The following is a 15,549-nucleotide window of genomic DNA, read 5'->3' as shown; positions in this document are numbered from 1 at the left end:
TAAGGTTATACTGAGAAGCCGGGATCCGTCTGGTACCCACCTACGTGCTCCGGAGTGTTCGGATGCAAGCAACAGGGATGGTTTGACAGGGCTGTTCACGAGACGGGGACGGTGCTTTACACAGTACCGTAGTTATGGCCCCGTAATGGCTCGGCTATGGAAGTTCAGGAAAAGACTTTTCAGGGGAGGAACGAGGTCATCGCGGCGCGGGAACCGCCTGAGTTTCAGCTGGAAAAAGGCGAGCCCATTCACACTTGAATGCATCTTAGGTAGCGCTGATCAGCAGCTATCTGCGCTACCTATAGTAATTCTAGTAACTTCTGTGTAACACTGTGGGCAGTGCCTATCCTGGAAGTTACTTAGCTGCCGCCTTAGCTGCCGCCTATCTCCTGATAGGGGGCCTTGTTGTTCACGACCTATTGGAATGTTGGAATTTGGAGATAACGCGTTGATTGAACGAGGCAGTCCATTTGCTCTCGTTCCGAGCCCGTCATCATGTCAAGAGAGAAACCATCACGCCCTAGTTGAGGAGCCTCCCGCGCTGCCTACCTACCTAGGTACTCCCGAATGCGCCCGTTACCGTTGGCTGCGGCGCTCGGGCGCGGCAGCTGGTGGCGTTATGCCGCCGTCGCCGCTGCCATGACCGGCGCCGTGGTCCTCTACGCCTGGGTCGACCTGCACTTCTCGCTGCCGTGGAACCCGGACCGGCCAACGCTCCCCAGCTTCCCCGCGGCCCCGCTCGCCAACGCCTGCGACGGCATCGGCAAGACCACGAGCGAGCTCGCCGCGGTCACGGCTGCTCGCGCGCCCATCCCGAATATCGTCCACTACGTGTGGCTGCTCGCGGACCCGGTCGTGTTCTCGCTCGGCTTCACCGTCTTCGTCACCGTCTACTCGTCGCACCTCTTCCTGCGGCCCGACCGCATCTACATCCACACCGATGCGTCCCCCGAGCTGTGGGACCGCGCAAAGACGGCCGGCGACACCTGGACGAAGCGCGTGCTCAACATCCCCGGCGTCACGCCCAACTTCGTCGAGAAGCCCCGCGTCACCTCGCAGGGCGTCGGCATCGACAACCTGGCCTCCGCGTCGGACTTTATCCGGGCCGAGGCGCTGAGGACGTACGGCGGCGTCTACCTCGACACCGACGCCGTCCCGCTGCGCGACCTGGCCCCGCTGCGGCACGCCGGGTTCGCCAGCGTGGTGGGCGGCGCGGTGGCCCTGCTGCCCAAGTACACGGGCTGGGTGAACAACGGGGTGTGGCTGTCGCGGCCGCACGCGAGCCTGGCCGAGATCTACCTCGCGGCCATGGACACGTACTACAACGGCAGGTGGGCCGTCGGCGTCGACATCCTGACCGACCTGGCCTTCCGGCTGCACGCGGTGCCGGGCGAGGTGCTCATCGTGCACCCGCGCGCGTTCGCGCCGGTCTCGTGGGAGCTGGCGGACCAGACGCGCCTGTTCAAGCCGTACCTGGGCTCGACGCCGAGCGCGAGCGCGGCGCCCGCGGTCAACGGCAGTAGCAGCAGCAGCAGCAGTGCCGACGTGCTGACGGGCGCAGCCGCGGCGGCGGCGGGGGAGCCGCCCTCGCGGCTGCCGGTCACATGCGCGGACGCGCTGGCGTGGCTGCGCGACCGCGAGCTGCGCGAGCAGGGCGAGCAGGGCGGCCGCCGCCGCCGCCCCCGCGACAGCTGGGAGATGGACTTCTCGGCCACGTACGTGCTGCACGCCTTCGACGGCGACGCCCACAGGATCCGCGGCTGGGACGGCAGGATCACCCTGCGGTACGTCCTTGCGCAGCAGAGCAACTATGCCCGCGCCGTGTTCCCGGCCGTTTGGCACGCTGTCCAGGCAGGCGTCATTCCAGTGGAGGAGGCGTCCTGAGAGAGAGGTGAGAGGGAGTGAGTAACTAAGGTAGCGGTGGTCTACGCCGGGTAAAACGGGAGACCACTCTGGTCTCTAGTGCTACTGATGATTTTTGCAGTAGGCTGAGCTTCCTGCTTCCTGCTGCACTCGAGTGTTTCGCTTGGATATCTGGTGCTTAAAGAGCAGTAAAATAGACCGATTCCGTATTGATGTGAGTCGTGATCTTCCGAGACGGGATCTCGTGAGCATCCTGGTCGCTTCCGTCCACCGGATTCGTTCATGCATCCTCCTCCGCCTCCACTCAACGAATAGCGGCTCTTCCCGGATTCCCGGGCCCGGCTAGTGTAGCCGGCCACGGCGGTCCTGTCCCGGTTGGTGTCTCCGTTGCGTGCGTAACATACCACCGAGTACACTTGAAGAGCACCACAACCATACCACACCGCACCGTACCGCGCCTCACCCGCAGAAATCCAGAGCCAGGTATGTTTTGTCTCGCACTCTCTCTCTCACGCACAGAGCTGCCACGGGACCACATGCTCAAAACGACAATGGTGGCAGGACTGTCCGCCTCGGCGTGGCATGGTGTGCACGCGCGCAATATCGTCGCCGGCATGGGCCGCCCGGATCCGACGGTGCAACCGAGTGCTTGGCAGACAGTGCAGTCACCCTCGGAGGCCGTGAACGATGTCCGGGCGAGCTCCTCCAGGGCGCCATTCGGCGCAGCGAATGGTTTGCTGCTGCCGCTGCAGCAGCCGTCGACGCGCTCGCTGGCTACCTTAGTGGTAATAGCCGTGCTGCTTGTCACGCTGCAGTTTGGGGTTTGGCTTGTCGTGTCCAGGACTGATGGCAGCGCCGACCGGGTAGGTTGGCTGCCCCCCGATCTCTTCATGGTGTTCTCCGGCCGTGCCAGACAAGCTTCTTCCGTGTCCTCACTTATATTATACATGCCGCCAACGACATGGCTTCCCCAGCCCGGACTGAACTACACTACTAACCCCTCTTTCATGCCGCTCCGCAGCCGAGCGTCGTCGGGACCGCCACGGTCAACCTCAGCTACACCGCATACGAGGGCCTGCGTCTCTCCAGCGGCGTGAACGCCTTCCTGGGCATGCGCTACGCCGCCCCGCCGCTCGGCAGTCTCAGATGGCGCGCTCCGGTCGAGCCCGTCCAGACGGACCCCGGAACCGTGGAGAAAGCCACGACGGTACGTGAACGGCTGGCTGCTTTTGATCAAATACATGGCTTCCGTCAGGTCAAGTGCCAGACCGGGATTATACTGACGGGCCCTCCCTTGCAGTTCCGGCCCGTATGCCTGGGCACCGGCGCGCCTTACCCTGCCGACGGCCAGGACGAGGACTGCCTGTTTGTCAACGTCTGGGCGCCGGCGAACGCCACGGCGCGCTCCAAGCTGCCCGTCTGGGTGTTCATTCAAGGGGGAGGTGGGTAACGGTCCGACGAGTGCGATCCCGCCGGCTTGTTGTTATTGTTGTTGTTGTTGTTATTGCATTCCTTCTGACGGAGACGTTTCGCACTCCGGTGTGCAGGATACGTTGCCAACTCCAACGCAAACTGGGACGGTGCCGAGGTCGTGCAACGGTCCGGCCACAGCATCGTCATGTTGAACTTTAACTACCGCGTCGGCCTCTGGGGGTTCCTGGCGAGCGAGCGGGTCAGGGCCGACGGCGCGCTCAACGCGGGCTTGCTGGACCAGCGGATGCTGATGCAGTGGGTGAAGCGACACATCTCGGCGGTGCGGCCCCTTCCTTCTTTTCCTCTCTCTGCCTCGATTTCTCCTGGCCCAAGCCCGCGCTGATTGACTGCTCAGTTCGGCGGGGATCCCGACCACGTCGTGATCCACGGCGCATCCGCGGGAGCCGGGTCCGTCGCCATGCACCTGGTGGCCTACGGCGGCCGCAACGACGGCCTGTTCGTCGGCGGCATGGCGGAGTCTGTCTTCTTCCCGGCTCAGCCAACTGTTGCGGAACTCGAGTACCAATTCGACAGGGTGGTGGGCCAGACCGGGTGTGACACGGTGGCTCCGGCCCGGCAGATGGCCTGTCTCCGCGAAAAGAACGTGGCCGTGCTGCAGGCTGCCAACCAGGCCCAGCCCTTTCCCGGACGCACGGGTCCGCCCGTGCCCTTGTTCTACTGGACGCCGTGCGTCGACGGGGACTTCCTACGGGATCTTCCTTACCGCCTGTTTGAACGCGGCCAGTTCATCGGGGTGCCGATGCTGTTTGGGTCGTCTACAGACGGTGGGATTCCCTTCTCAGCCGCTTACCGTGTTTGTTCCGCAGTTCTGCAGCAATCAAGGATCAATCTACTTCTTGCTGACAACCCAAACAACAGAAGGCTCCGTCTTTGCGGTCGACGCCGCGAGCCCCTCGGACGTGGCCACCTTCTTCCGCGACAACTACCCCCTTCTCACCGCGAACGACACATCTGCAATCCTGGCCCGGTACCCGCAACTGCCCCCCGTGCCCCAGCACAGGCCCTGGTTCCCCACCGCCAGCCGCGCCTACGGCGAAGCAACCTTCATCTGCCCGCAGCACAACCTGCTGCGGTCGCTCTCCAACCAGCCAAAGGTGGGCCACGGCGGCAGCAGCAGCAGCAGCCTCGGCCTGTACGCGTACCGCTACAACGTGCACGACGCCGAGAACCTGGCCGCCGGGCTGGGCGTGCCGCACCTGTTCGACGCGGCCGCCATCTTCGGCCCGGACAGCCTCGGCCCCGGCGGCGCCCGCGCCAGCTACAAGACGTACAACGCCGCCGTGGTGCCGCTGATGATGGGCTACTGGCTCAGCTTTGTGCGCGCGCTGGACCCGAACGTGCACCGCATGTCCGGGGCGCCGGTGTGGGAGTGCTGGAATGAAGAGGGCGGTGACGCCGGGCGGAGGATGCTGATCGAGACGCAGGGTGCGACGATGGAGAGCACGCCGGCTGAGGAGGCCGAGAGGTGTTCATTTTGGCTGGCGCTGGGGCGTGAAAGGATGGAGCAAAGGTGAGATGAGGAGAGCAGGGTGTGCTCCTGCACACGGGCGAGGATGGGGAAACAGCGGGAAGGTAGAGCGGCAGTCTAGATACCTGGGCACATGAATTCGATAATACGTAATACTGCTATGACATGCTTGTGAGATATGGCTACAGATACCAGGGGCTATGATCCTCCCTGCGGCTGGACCACAGTTGTACGCACGGCTATCATGACGGTGAAGCGGAGTGCCGCGTGCGAGCTGCCTAGGTAGGAATGGCGGACATTCTCACCGAAGAAATATGCACAAGTCCCCGAGGCGGGCCGGCGGAATGCCCCCGACCGCAGCCAGGGCTTAGATGCGAAGTGCGGCCATGATCAAGCGGGATCTTGACCTCCTTGCTCGCCTTCCCGCAACCACCACTGGCAGCTATTCTAACTAGCCTTCAGCAAAATACGCTGTGGTACACCGTCACGGCCGCAAGCCTTGTCCCCTTAGCATCCCACAGCGACCTGCACAGCACCACCGGGCCCAACTCCTCCATCCCGACCTTCTCAGCACCGGCTTTCAACAACTCAGCGTCCATGTATCTCACTGCAGCAGCGAGCTCTCCCGCCAAGCCGACGTCGCCCAGCTGGGAGAGCGCAGCCCTCGCGACTCGCGCGTGGGACGACCCCGGCCGAGCGCTGCCGCTGTACGGCTCCGCCACGACAGTCTGCACAAAGCTCGTCCTCCTCTCCTCGGCAGTCGCAGCCGGCACAATCACCTGCCAGACAGCCACTTCCCTCCCTTCTTCTTCGCCGCCCGGCGCAGGCAGGCGCGCCTCCCGCAGGACCACACTGCGCTCGCGGGCGTGCGCAACGCCCAAGTGGGCGTGCCACTCGACGCCGGCGCCGCGCGGGAGCTCATCCACTTCTGCGACAAACAGCGGCGGTACCGCCGCGGTTGCGGTTGGGGACAGCACGGCGGGGGACGAGGCGAGGACAGCCCGGTCGGGCAACGGCGGCGCGCCCTTGTTTTCCTCCTCTCCTGTCGCGAAAGCCATGTACTGCGCGTTGTACCTCCTGTCCCACAGATCCGGGCCGCCCTCGTCTTCATCCTCCTCATCGCCAGGAGAGGGAGAGGGTTTAGACTGGTGCGCCGTCCTCCACGCCTGGGACGCTAGACGCGCCTTCCTCACCATCCGGCCGCCGTCGTCGCCGGCAGCGCATTTCGGAAAGTACGCCACGGCGCTGGTCCACCACTGCACGCCCATCTCGGCGCCGATGCGCCACAGGTGCTGCAGCGAGAGGGCGAGCTGCAGCGGCAGGGTGTCCTCGGGCGCGCCCGGCGGCAGGGCCATGGTGGCGGGGACGAGCGGGATCTGGCCCGCGACGCTGACAAGTCTCGGCCCGGAGGCCGACGAGGCGTCCGAACCCGCGGACCCGAGGCTGGCGACAGGGACGGAGATGGCCTGGCTGTAAGGCCCGATGTTGGCGGGCGCCCAGTAGGAGCGCGACTGCACGTGCAGACCGTGGCGCTGTCCTGGGGGGAGAGCAGTGTGGACGTTTAGGTAGACGGCGATGCCTGTGTCCGCCGCCGCCGCCGCCGCCGCCGAGAGCGACTCGCCGCAGGATATGGTGACTCGGGAGGCGGGGTTTGGCTCGGTGAAGAGCGTGCCGTAGATGTTGTTGATGGCCGGGAAATCTGCCATGCGGCGGAGGACGACCGTGGCGCTCAGAATCGCGGATGATGGGAGGCAATGCTGTCGGAGACGTTCGCGGATCAGCTCCACGATGGTCTGGGTTTCTGCTTCGATGGAAGCGGACCTGCCGACCACGAAACACCAGGTTTGCAGCTTCCTGTTGACGCCCGATTGAAGAGATCCCAGCTTGACAGAATTGCCATCCTCTACGTCAAGGGGGCGAGATTGGGGGTCCGGAAGAGGCTCACCAGCGTCGGGGCAAGACAACGCACCCAACACGCCATTGAACTTGGGATCAAGCAGATCAGGGACCCTGACGCGGCACTCCATCCCGTCGGTGGTGTTAGTGGCTCCCTTGTTCTCTAACCGCGCATTTTGAAGCCTAAGCCAGGCACTTCCCCCACCCTCCGAAATGACCCGGCGGTCTTCTTCGGCCACTACAATGCGCTTTTGAAAGAGCGACGGCGGCCCGTCCAGCACGAGGGTCTCGAACTCGCCGCCCTCGCCGATCACAGCACCCGTCTCTGCCGTGCCGAAGCGGCGCATGGCTCTGGCAAGCCTCTCCTTCCCGGCGGCGCTCGCCACGTTGGTCCACAGGAACGAATCGTCCAGGCCGCCGCTGGCCACCTTGATGATTCGAGCCTCCATGCCCGCGGCGGCCATGTCATCCAAGAGCTGGGCGTCAGATCCAGGGGATCCGGTCGACTGGCCTGGGCCTGGAAGCACTGGAAATTTCCATAGATAGGCTAGGGGGGTGAGTCCGAGGCGGGTCGCCACTGATTCGACGCGTGTGCGCTGGTACGTGCTCAGGATGGCGCCGGCGCAGAGTGCGTTCGCCTCCGGGTGTGCTTTCTGGATGGCTTGGAGGAGCGGGACCATGGACTCGGTCTCGTCCGGTTCCTCCGGCGCCGTTCCATCATCGGCCGGATGACGGTGCTCTTCGGGACCTGCATGCTGGGGGCTCCCGGCGACATCACCGGGCTCCTGGAGGTCGTCATGCTGGCCGAGAGCATGCCTCGCGTCCCCGCCGGACCGCGAGGTGAACCCAGACGGCGACCGCCTCTCCGGGGGCTCACCAGAGCGTCGGTAGTGCGAGTACTCCTTCCCGGGCTGGGTCGCACCGCCGGCGATGGCTCGGCGATACAACGGAATGCCTGTGGCCTCGGCATAGAGAGGAACCACCTGATGGCCCACAGTCTGGTACATGAAGCTGTTCAGGTCATGCTCATCCTCACCTGCTTCGGTTGCCATCTCATTTCCAGCCGCTCCACCTGGGCAACCCAGCATCACGGCGGCAGGCGGCCCATCCTGGTCCGGAACCTGACGCGGTCCACTGTCAGGGGTTGCGACCCCGGGCTGCAGGGCCGGGGCCGAGACGGCGGCGGCACTAGCCGCTGGGCCAGCGGAAATGGCGGCGGCCGGGGGATGGGAGGTGCCATCCGAGGGCTTGCCAGACGCCCCTGCTGTCAACGGCGGTTGGGGTGGATGCAAGTTGGCGAGGGCCACAATGCGATGCCCGTTCGCTTGGCAATGGAGAAGCGAGAAGAAGCTGTCCTTGCCGCCGGAGATGAGCGCGATCACGTTCAGACCTGCGGTGGGTGTCGACGCCATCTCGGCACGATGCTTGTCTATCCGGAGCATTCGCACCGGGCTCGTCCGATGCGATGTCGAGTCCGTATGAATTTGAGGTTTTTCTTCTTCCTTCACAGCTGCTGGCCGTGGTAACGTGAAGGAACCTCAGAGTAAGGACCTGGCCCCGAGCAAGCGGTTGCTCCGCCGACGGAAGTGCCTTGCCGTCGGTGATTTTTGCGCACACAAATACGACACAAGGGGCAGTCTCTCATAGTACCAATAATTATGCGGCAGTTACACAGTATGTGACTGTGGAGAGAGCCCAGTGTCTCATTTTAAATCTGGCAAACCGTCGCCGGTTCCAGTTGGGTGGGGAGCATGGAAATGGGCAGCAAGTTCAGTTCAAACCAAAAATATTCATTCTGGAACGTTGGTTGGTTGAACAGTCCGTCGGCCGGGGGTAAGTGGGGCCGGACCCGAGTGGGTACCTTTCGGGTTCGGGTCGGGTCTGGACAACAAGCGAACTGTGGAACACGAGCTCCCAGCCGGGGGTTTTGACAGGTGGCTCCCGCAGTAGACCATCCAAAGAGCGGAAGAGAGAAAAACAAGTGCGTCTTTTCACAATGGTATCGCAACTGAACAGTCCTCAATGAGCAAGGGATACAAGGGATGCGCAGGAGGCTAGCCACAGCAGGAAAATATGGGGGAGGGAAAGGGGGAAAAGGAGAGATGAAAATGCCAAAAAAAAAAAAAAAAAAAAAAAAAAAAAAAAAAAAAAAAGAAGGGAAAAAAGAGAACATTCAACCGCTGCTTGGGGCGATCTCCAGTGAAGTTCGAGTCGCAACTCGCGATGTTAGAAGGTGGCACCGAAGGTCAACAACCTAGGCACCTGCTGAGCGAGGTCGTTCGTGCCCGTAGCTATTCCGTATTCCGTCCAGAACTCGCTCGCCATGTCTCAGGTCCTGTGGCGATCCTCACGCTGCCAATATCCTGCTGAAACAAACATGGCAAGCAAATGCGTGATAAACATGATCCACACCAAAAGCAACGGTTGAGACAGAGGGCAGAACGCTCCATTCGACGACGCACTGGACGATCCTATCGTCATTCCAAACACAGACGGCTGTGGCTGACTGAAGACCTGCATGTCGCCAAAAACTGTCTCATACCTAACTACCATACAGAGCACCCTGATGGCAAGCCAACCTGCGAGAATGCTGGGGAGGGAAGACATGAAAGCCGAGAGCGCGAAGGCGAGAGACCCGAGGAACGCGGATCAATCCCGAGACCTAGAACCTAAGATAGGTACAGCACATATAGGTAAATACAACAACAAGCACACCCTTCCGCTGCAGAGGAAAAGTGGAAAGCGCAAAAGTTTTGTCCCAGAGCCCGGACGGTTGAACCTGCCGCCCCGTCTGTGCTGTACAATTACAACAAGAGTAGTGAAAGCAAGAAAAGAAAAACCGCCCCGATCAAGTCGGGATATGTGCAGCAAAGTACCTAGACAGAATCGGGAGATGGCGAAACTCGAACACAAACAGCGCACCCGGTTCCCCTCGGTCCAATCCTAGCGAACCCTTGCCCTCTGCCGACCGTTGCTTTCCGGCCGCCAGAAAAATCCTCAGCCTGCCCCCCTCCCAACCAAGTCTTTGAAGAACCTTTTGTGCCGAATCGTAACGCCGTCCTGAGGGTGAAGAAGTGAAATCGGCAGGCGAACGCCAAGTATGACGGGCGGGGGAAAAAGAGTTGACGGTATATCCCAGGGCAAATTGCTTTGTGCCGTCAGGTCCCCGAGCTCTGGGCAACCACGTTTTGTTCTTGTCGAGAAAGAAACCAAATTCCCAGGGTCATGCCGGCGTCTCAGTGGGAGAGCGATCCCACTCCGTAGTTATGCAGTGAAACCACCCCACCCCAACCCCCCGATGAAATGTATTCCCCATGCTCAGGCTGCAGTCGTCAGGGTCGTATCAGGCATCAATGACGACGGCACGTTCCAGGTGCGTGCACCGCCGTCATTGTGAAGAGTGTGCGGAGAAGCGAAAATCAACAGTTGTTGTGGGTTGGTGCCGATACCGTGGGCGGCATCACTGTGTGGGAGTCTCAATCTGTCCTCTTGCGCTTCTTCTTCCCACGATCGCTCCCTTCCTCGGAGGACAGCTCGCTGGCGCTGCCGGGGATCTCGGCGGCAACCTGGAACAGGACCTTGCCCAGCGTGTGGTAGTCGTCACCGCCAACCATGCCGGTGCCCATCATGACGGGGTGCGGGAATCCCGGAGGCATGGCCGCAGCGGCGGCCACGGCGTCGGGGTCGTCGATCAGGTTCATGACGATGGCGCCAGAGCCGTGGGTACGAGCGTGCTGGGCGAGGTTGTCGGACCGCGAGAATTTCTTCCCGCACTCGGAGCACTCGAAAGGCTTCTCCTGCGTGTGCAGCGACCGGTAGTGGCGTTTGAGGTGCTCCTGGCGACGGAAACGCCGGTTGCAGATGTCGCAGACAAACGTCTTGGAGGGATCCTCGGTCAGCGACTGCTTGCGCCCGCGGCGGTTGGTGGGAGCCGGGAGCGGAGCCGGCCCAGCGTTCTCAGACCCCGAGTTAGACTCGGATCCCCCGTTCTTGGCCTCGGTGGCGTTGCTGCTGCTGGTGCTCTCCTGATTGCCAGGCGGGGACTGGCTTTGGGTGCTTCCGGACTGAGAGTCGGCCGCAGAGCTCATGGTGGGCTTGCTTGTGCTCCTCGATTTCTTGAGTCGCTTGTCTCTGTGCGCGTCGCCGTCCTCGCACGAGTCCGCGGGACTGAGGAGGCTGTCGGCGCCGAATGAATCGGCGGCCTCGAAATCTTCCGAGTCGTCACCGCAGAGATAGTTCGCAGGGTCGAGAGACAGCGCGTCAGAGCTGGCTCGGGAACGGCTGCTGGGCGCAGCGGCGACGCAGTCATTCAAGTTCACCAGGCCGTTGACAAAATCGTCCTCCGAGTCGAGGTCGGAAAGAGCATCAAAAGACGGCAGCGTGGTGCTGAGCTGCGATTGGAAATCGAGGGACGAGTTGGGGGAGTTTGCGGGCGCCGCGCCCCTGAGCACAAACTTCTGGTCCTCGTCCTCGCCGGCGCAGCGAGTCGGCAGCGCAGAGAACTCGGGAGCAAGAGTCGAATTGACCGAGCCAACCGTCAGGTTTCTCGGATCGCAGAAATCATCTGACGATACCGACGACTGCGCGTAGGGCGAGGGGGAGGGAGAGAGGGACGGGCAAGAAGAAGCCGGAGAAAGGAGGTCGCAGGCGCGCGTGTTGAGCGGGGCGCCTGCAGCTCGGGGCGCCTGAGCCTGCGATGCGAGGTACACTGTGGTGAATCCTTGGTCAGCCCGAACAGCCCCCCCTAAAATTTTGTGGAGCGAACCAAGATAGCGCCCTGCCCGTTGCGAAACCACGCCACCGAGGGGGGGGCAGGGGCCAACTCTGAATTTCCACCACCGCCAAAAACAAAAAGCCTTCAACGTCACACCGAATTGAACGATTCACCAGCTACTTCACACACCACCCCCGCAGATGAAGGCCGACGAAGATCGCTCGTGGTTGACAGGATGGGTGAGGAAAGAAAGCAGAAACAAAATCCTCAAGAGCGCGACAGACGGGAGGCCACATACCAGGCGTCAGCGGAGGTGAAGCGCAGGCGGACCAGTCCAGGTTGGGGAAGCTCTCGAGCTCCCCGTCGGCGTTGCCCGCGTCTTTGCCGTCAAGCCCCGAGAACATGGGATTCAGCGGCGTCTGGAGCATGTCGCAGCTTCCAGGGCTGCTGATGGCACTGCCCGACGACGAGAGCGGCGGGGTCGACGGCGAGTACGGCCCGTCGGCGTCGCGCACCTCCGTGTCCAGCACGATCGTCGGCTTGTGGGAGATGGGCATCGGGGATACAACGGGGGTCAGGGAAGACGGCAGCACTGGCACGCCGCTCATGCCCTTGGGCAACAGCGGCGGCTGGGAGCTCGACGAGCCGGGCCGTGAGTAAACCGGCGTCGAGGGCAGCGGGGGCACCACCGGGAGCATGTTGTTCTGCTGCGGGATGAAACGGCCGTGTTGCCGGCCCTCCGCATTCGGGTCGGGGCTGTAAAAGAAGAAGGCCGGGCCTGTCGGCTGGGGCGTCATCATGGTGTCCATCTTTTTTCGGCGCCTGCTGCGTCCTTCCTGTCAGCCATCCAGCTCGCTGTGTGCCTCGCTCCAGGTTGCGGATGCTACCAACCAAGTCAAAGATTCGACTGGGTGGCGATCGGATTCCCTGCTTCTTCTCTCGTCGATTTAAGAATTAAGTAGGTTAGGTATGTATATATCTGGCGTAGTGTACAAGTCGTCGCAAACGTCGTGGGTCGGCAGTGGCCTAATGATGGAGTGGTTCGGTTCCGCTGGTAAGGAATGGACGGCAGTTGTGACCCAGGGGCGGTTCAAACAACTAGCCGGTTACGAGTCTCGAGGAGGGTTGTTGTACATGGACTCGGCCGAGGATGTTCCGTCTCTCTCACTCTCGCTCACTCTCTCTCACTCCCGCTTCCTTTCTGGTTGCGTATCTCTTCGCTAACGGTGCATGGGAAGAAGACGACAAGGAGGAGACTGGGGCGAGGACGGTAAGGCCGACGTGAGTTGCCGTGAAGGAAGGGCAGGAAGTGTGTTCCAAATGCCTCGAGACGGGAAAGAAACCGGAACCGACAGGCGAACGAAGAAGAAAGAGAAGGGATCACGAGTCCAGGTCGACAGATCTACCCATGTGGAGAGAAGAGGCCGAAGGAAGGAAAGCCCTTGCGGACATGTCCAAGGCGAGCGGTTCCTATAACTAACCCACCCAAGATCAACGGCGGAGAGGTCGCAGTGCCCGGCCGAGGGTGGCTCGACCAGGCCGCCCGCTCCCACCATGCACGCCGTCTCGCTTGTCCTGGCCAGGGCCAGGGACCGCAACCCATTGGCCAACCCGGACTGGCCCACTGTCCCTCGCAAACCCCTGTCTGCATGTCTGGGGCATGGTGGGGAGGCAACTTCGAATAGGTGGATGGGCTTCTGAGTGGAGGATGGCGCAGCGAGCTGCAGAAATTGCTAAATCGGGTCTGGTTCGGCCATGCAGTCGGAAGTACCACTGAGCTGGGGGTACATCGGGCCCACCAAAATGGGCCGCTAACCGGCGGGCGGTGCCTGCAGAGTCCAGCCGAGCGACTGGGTTGGGCCCGCCCTGGGAGTCGCCGGCGAAGGCACAGGTCGGCGCAGAAGAGTCAAGGTGCTGGTGGTCCTTGACCCCGCCGCCGACGGTCCACCCTCCAAGGTTGCCTCTCAAGCCGTCCTCGCACATCCTCCATCGAAAGGTGGGTTGACTGCCCAGTGAAGTCGTGCCATCCATTTAGCCAAACTTGCGGCTGTTCTTGTGCTCCGCTCGTTCTGAACGCTGAATGGGAGTTGGCAGCAGCCCACGCCGTCGACCTCCGCCGACGGCGACCCTATCCGCTGTCTGCACGCTTTTGGCTGCTCGATCGGTGGTGATCGCGATGCAAGCGCATCCAATCCCCGTTGTGACAGGACGGAGCCTGCGTAGGGTCGCACGCACAAACTGGGCATTTTTTTTTCGCTCTTCGGTGGGCGGCGCAGGGTTCGGCCAACAGGAGGCTCGCGTGTGGGTGCATAAAACTGACCGTGACGACCACTGTGGCCCTGATAGGTTGTGGAGGACCACCAACAAGGCCTCCCTCCCTCTGCAGGAATCGCTCAGTGAAGGCGCTGCCGGAGGCGCAATGCCTAGCGGAAGGTCGGGCACACCCCATTCGCTGCACGATGTCAAGTCACATATCCTCGCGCCTGACCGCCACCCTTCCTCACGGGCCAGTAGAAGACGCAGCCGCTTGGCTGCAAGGTACGAACACGCTGTGAGGCAACCTGCATCACGGGTGGCCCAGACACGGCGTCACGCTGCCAGTTGTGTGGACGGAACAGCGGTAAGCGGCGGGGCGTCACCGATTTGACTCGAGTCGAGTCGATCACTGCCATCTTGCCGTCAGGTACCAAGGTGGAAGGGAAGAATAGGTGCCTCCACAGTATGCTGCCGCGGCTGTCCGTCATGCTCGAAGGCGTAGTTGGCCCATTCCCGGCATTGCACAACAAGAAAACGCAGGGAACCATCCTTGGTATGCAGTGGACAGCCGGGAATGCATTGAAGTTGACGTCCGGGGAATCCACCGACCAAGTTCATGCTGTTTCCAGGATATCTAGTGTAATGTGTACTTTATTTATCGATGCGTCCCAGAATTCATGGTTGTTCACTTGCCGTAACCGACCAGCGCTGGGACTGGTCCCGTCTAAATCTGTCAGCGGGGGAATGGACCTGTCCGCGCGGCAAGGACGGCATACAGAAATGTTCATCCTCGGTCCGAAAGACGACCTCGACGATAAGCAGCACGAGTAAGCCGACGAGGCCCCAAACCAACTGCAGCAACAAACCACGCTACACCTGTCTGGAGAAGAAGGCCGCCCAGCTCGACGAGACGCTTGCAGGCTCAGTGCCTGAGCAGAGAAACATGAAACAGCCGAGAGGGGTGTTGCAAGCAGTAGTATAAACGAAGCACCACGATGCCGATCCCCAATCCCCGAAGGTGACCGTCCAAAGCGACAGGCCACTGAAAGCATCAGAAACTTGCACTCAGTCAGAGCCGACACCCACTTGGCAGGCGCGTCAAAGCCCAAGCAACATGCAGCATCGCACCTGCCCCGTCCAACCATGCAACCACTTAAAATTCACGATGACAGCCCCGCCTGCAGAATGTGCCCCTCCAGTGACGCGGCAGGAATGACCACAGGCGGCATGCCGAGACGTGGACGGACGGAGCGCAGCGATGCGCTCTGGCCTGTGACGATGCACTTCAGCTCCTCCACAGTTCGGGTCTTTACGCATCTTGCGTAACCGGAGAAAAGAGGCATCCAGCGACAGAGGTAGCCGGAAGCGCCTGCCAGTTATTCGACGAGAGAATGAATGGCGATGCTGATGAGGTACACTCACTTCCCGAGGTCAGAAGGACGATCGACTAAGGGTAACCTTCACAAACCGTCGAGGACGAGCCAGTCCTGTCACAATGTTCCTCTCGATTCGAAGCTGCTTATACATTGCTGTGTAATTGAACATCATTACCACGTAGGGCTGGAGCAGCAAGTTTGTCTTCCCCTGCGGGACAGCCAGCCAGCAAACAACAAGCCAACTAGGTACCTGTGTGCGTGTCTCCAGATAAGATACCTGATTCTTGATCACTTACTCGTGCCGACTCAAACACCGCGCAAAGCCCAAAGTTCGACATGACACAAACTCACTGCCGTCCGGTAGTTCGTGATCTTCCCAGGTCCTTTACTTGGCAGTTGACTGAGAACCACATAACGACTTGAGGAGGCAACCCGCAAGACCTCACATTGCTCCATCCCTACCAGACTGCGGGAGCTACCTG

General features: G+C 61.6%; 4 protein-coding genes across 4 annotated transcripts; 2 read left to right on the top strand and 2 right to left on the bottom strand.

Moving 5' to 3' along the window:
• Nucleotides 1-567: 567 nt before the first annotated feature.
• Nucleotides 568-1,884, top strand: THITE_2043312 (uncharacterized protein; the record flags this gene model as incomplete). The annotated part of the gene is made up of 3 exons (XM_003651636.1): nt 568-999; nt 1,533-1,537; nt 1,752-1,884. 3 exons carry the CDS (start codon nt 568-570, stop codon nt 1,882-1,884), a joined length of 570 nt encoding a protein of 189 aa, XP_003651684.1.
• Nucleotides 1,885-2,712: 828 nt separating this feature from the next.
• Nucleotides 2,713-4,871, top strand: THITE_2076582 (uncharacterized protein; the record flags this gene model as incomplete). The annotated part of the gene is made up of 6 exons (XM_003651635.1): nt 2,713-2,726; nt 2,885-3,070; nt 3,164-3,305; nt 3,411-3,616; nt 3,692-4,121; nt 4,216-4,871. Exons 2-6 carry the CDS (start codon nt 2,975-2,977, stop codon nt 4,869-4,871), a joined length of 1,530 nt encoding a protein of 509 aa, XP_003651683.1. The 5' UTR covers nt 2,713-2,726; nt 2,885-2,974.
• Nucleotides 4,872-5,077: 206 nt separating this feature from the next.
• THITE_2112245 (uncharacterized protein) lies at nt 5,078-8,270 on the bottom strand. Its single transcript, XM_003651634.1, has one exon. The coding sequence runs from the start codon at nt 7,771-7,773 to the stop codon at nt 5,284-5,286; it is 2,490 nt and encodes an 829-aa protein (XP_003651682.1). The 5' UTR covers nt 7,774-8,270; the 3' UTR covers nt 5,078-5,283.
• A 1,662-nt stretch (nt 8,271-9,932) lies between these two features.
• THITE_2112240 (uncharacterized protein) lies at nt 9,933-12,484 on the bottom strand. The gene is made up of 3 exons (XM_003651633.1): nt 12,327-12,484; nt 11,734-12,257; nt 9,933-11,429 (listed from the first exon to the last, which is right to left on the bottom strand). The coding sequence occupies exons 2-3, from the start codon at nt 12,242-12,244 to the stop codon at nt 10,198-10,200; spliced, it is 1,743 nt and encodes a 580-aa protein (XP_003651681.1). The 5' UTR covers nt 12,245-12,257; nt 12,327-12,484; the 3' UTR covers nt 9,933-10,197.
• Nucleotides 12,485-15,549: the final 3,065 nt, after the last annotated feature.

Source organism: Thermothielavioides terrestris, chromosome 2, assembly GCF_000226115.1.
Source record: "Thermothielavioides terrestris NRRL 8126 chromosome 2, complete sequence".
Taxonomy (NCBI): domain Eukaryota; kingdom Fungi; phylum Ascomycota; class Sordariomycetes; order Sordariales; family Chaetomiaceae; genus Thermothielavioides; species Thermothielavioides terrestris.
Note: the sequence above shows the minus strand (reverse complement) of the source record. Positions and strands in the feature narration are given on the sequence as shown.

Excerpts from the sequence above, each read along its gene's own strand:
- THITE_2112245 (XM_003651634.1), bottom strand. The coding sequence starts at position 7,773 with ATGGCAACCGAAGCAGGTGAGGATGAGCATGACCTGAACAGCTTCATG.
- THITE_2112240 (XM_003651633.1), bottom strand. The coding sequence starts at position 12,244 with ATGGACACCATGATGACGCCCCAGCCGACAGGCCCGGCCTTCTTCTTT. Across the intron at positions 11,430-11,733 it reads TTCACCTCCGCTGACGCCTG|TGTACCTCGCATCGCAGGCT; the intron begins GTATGTGGCCTC and ends GATTCACCACAG.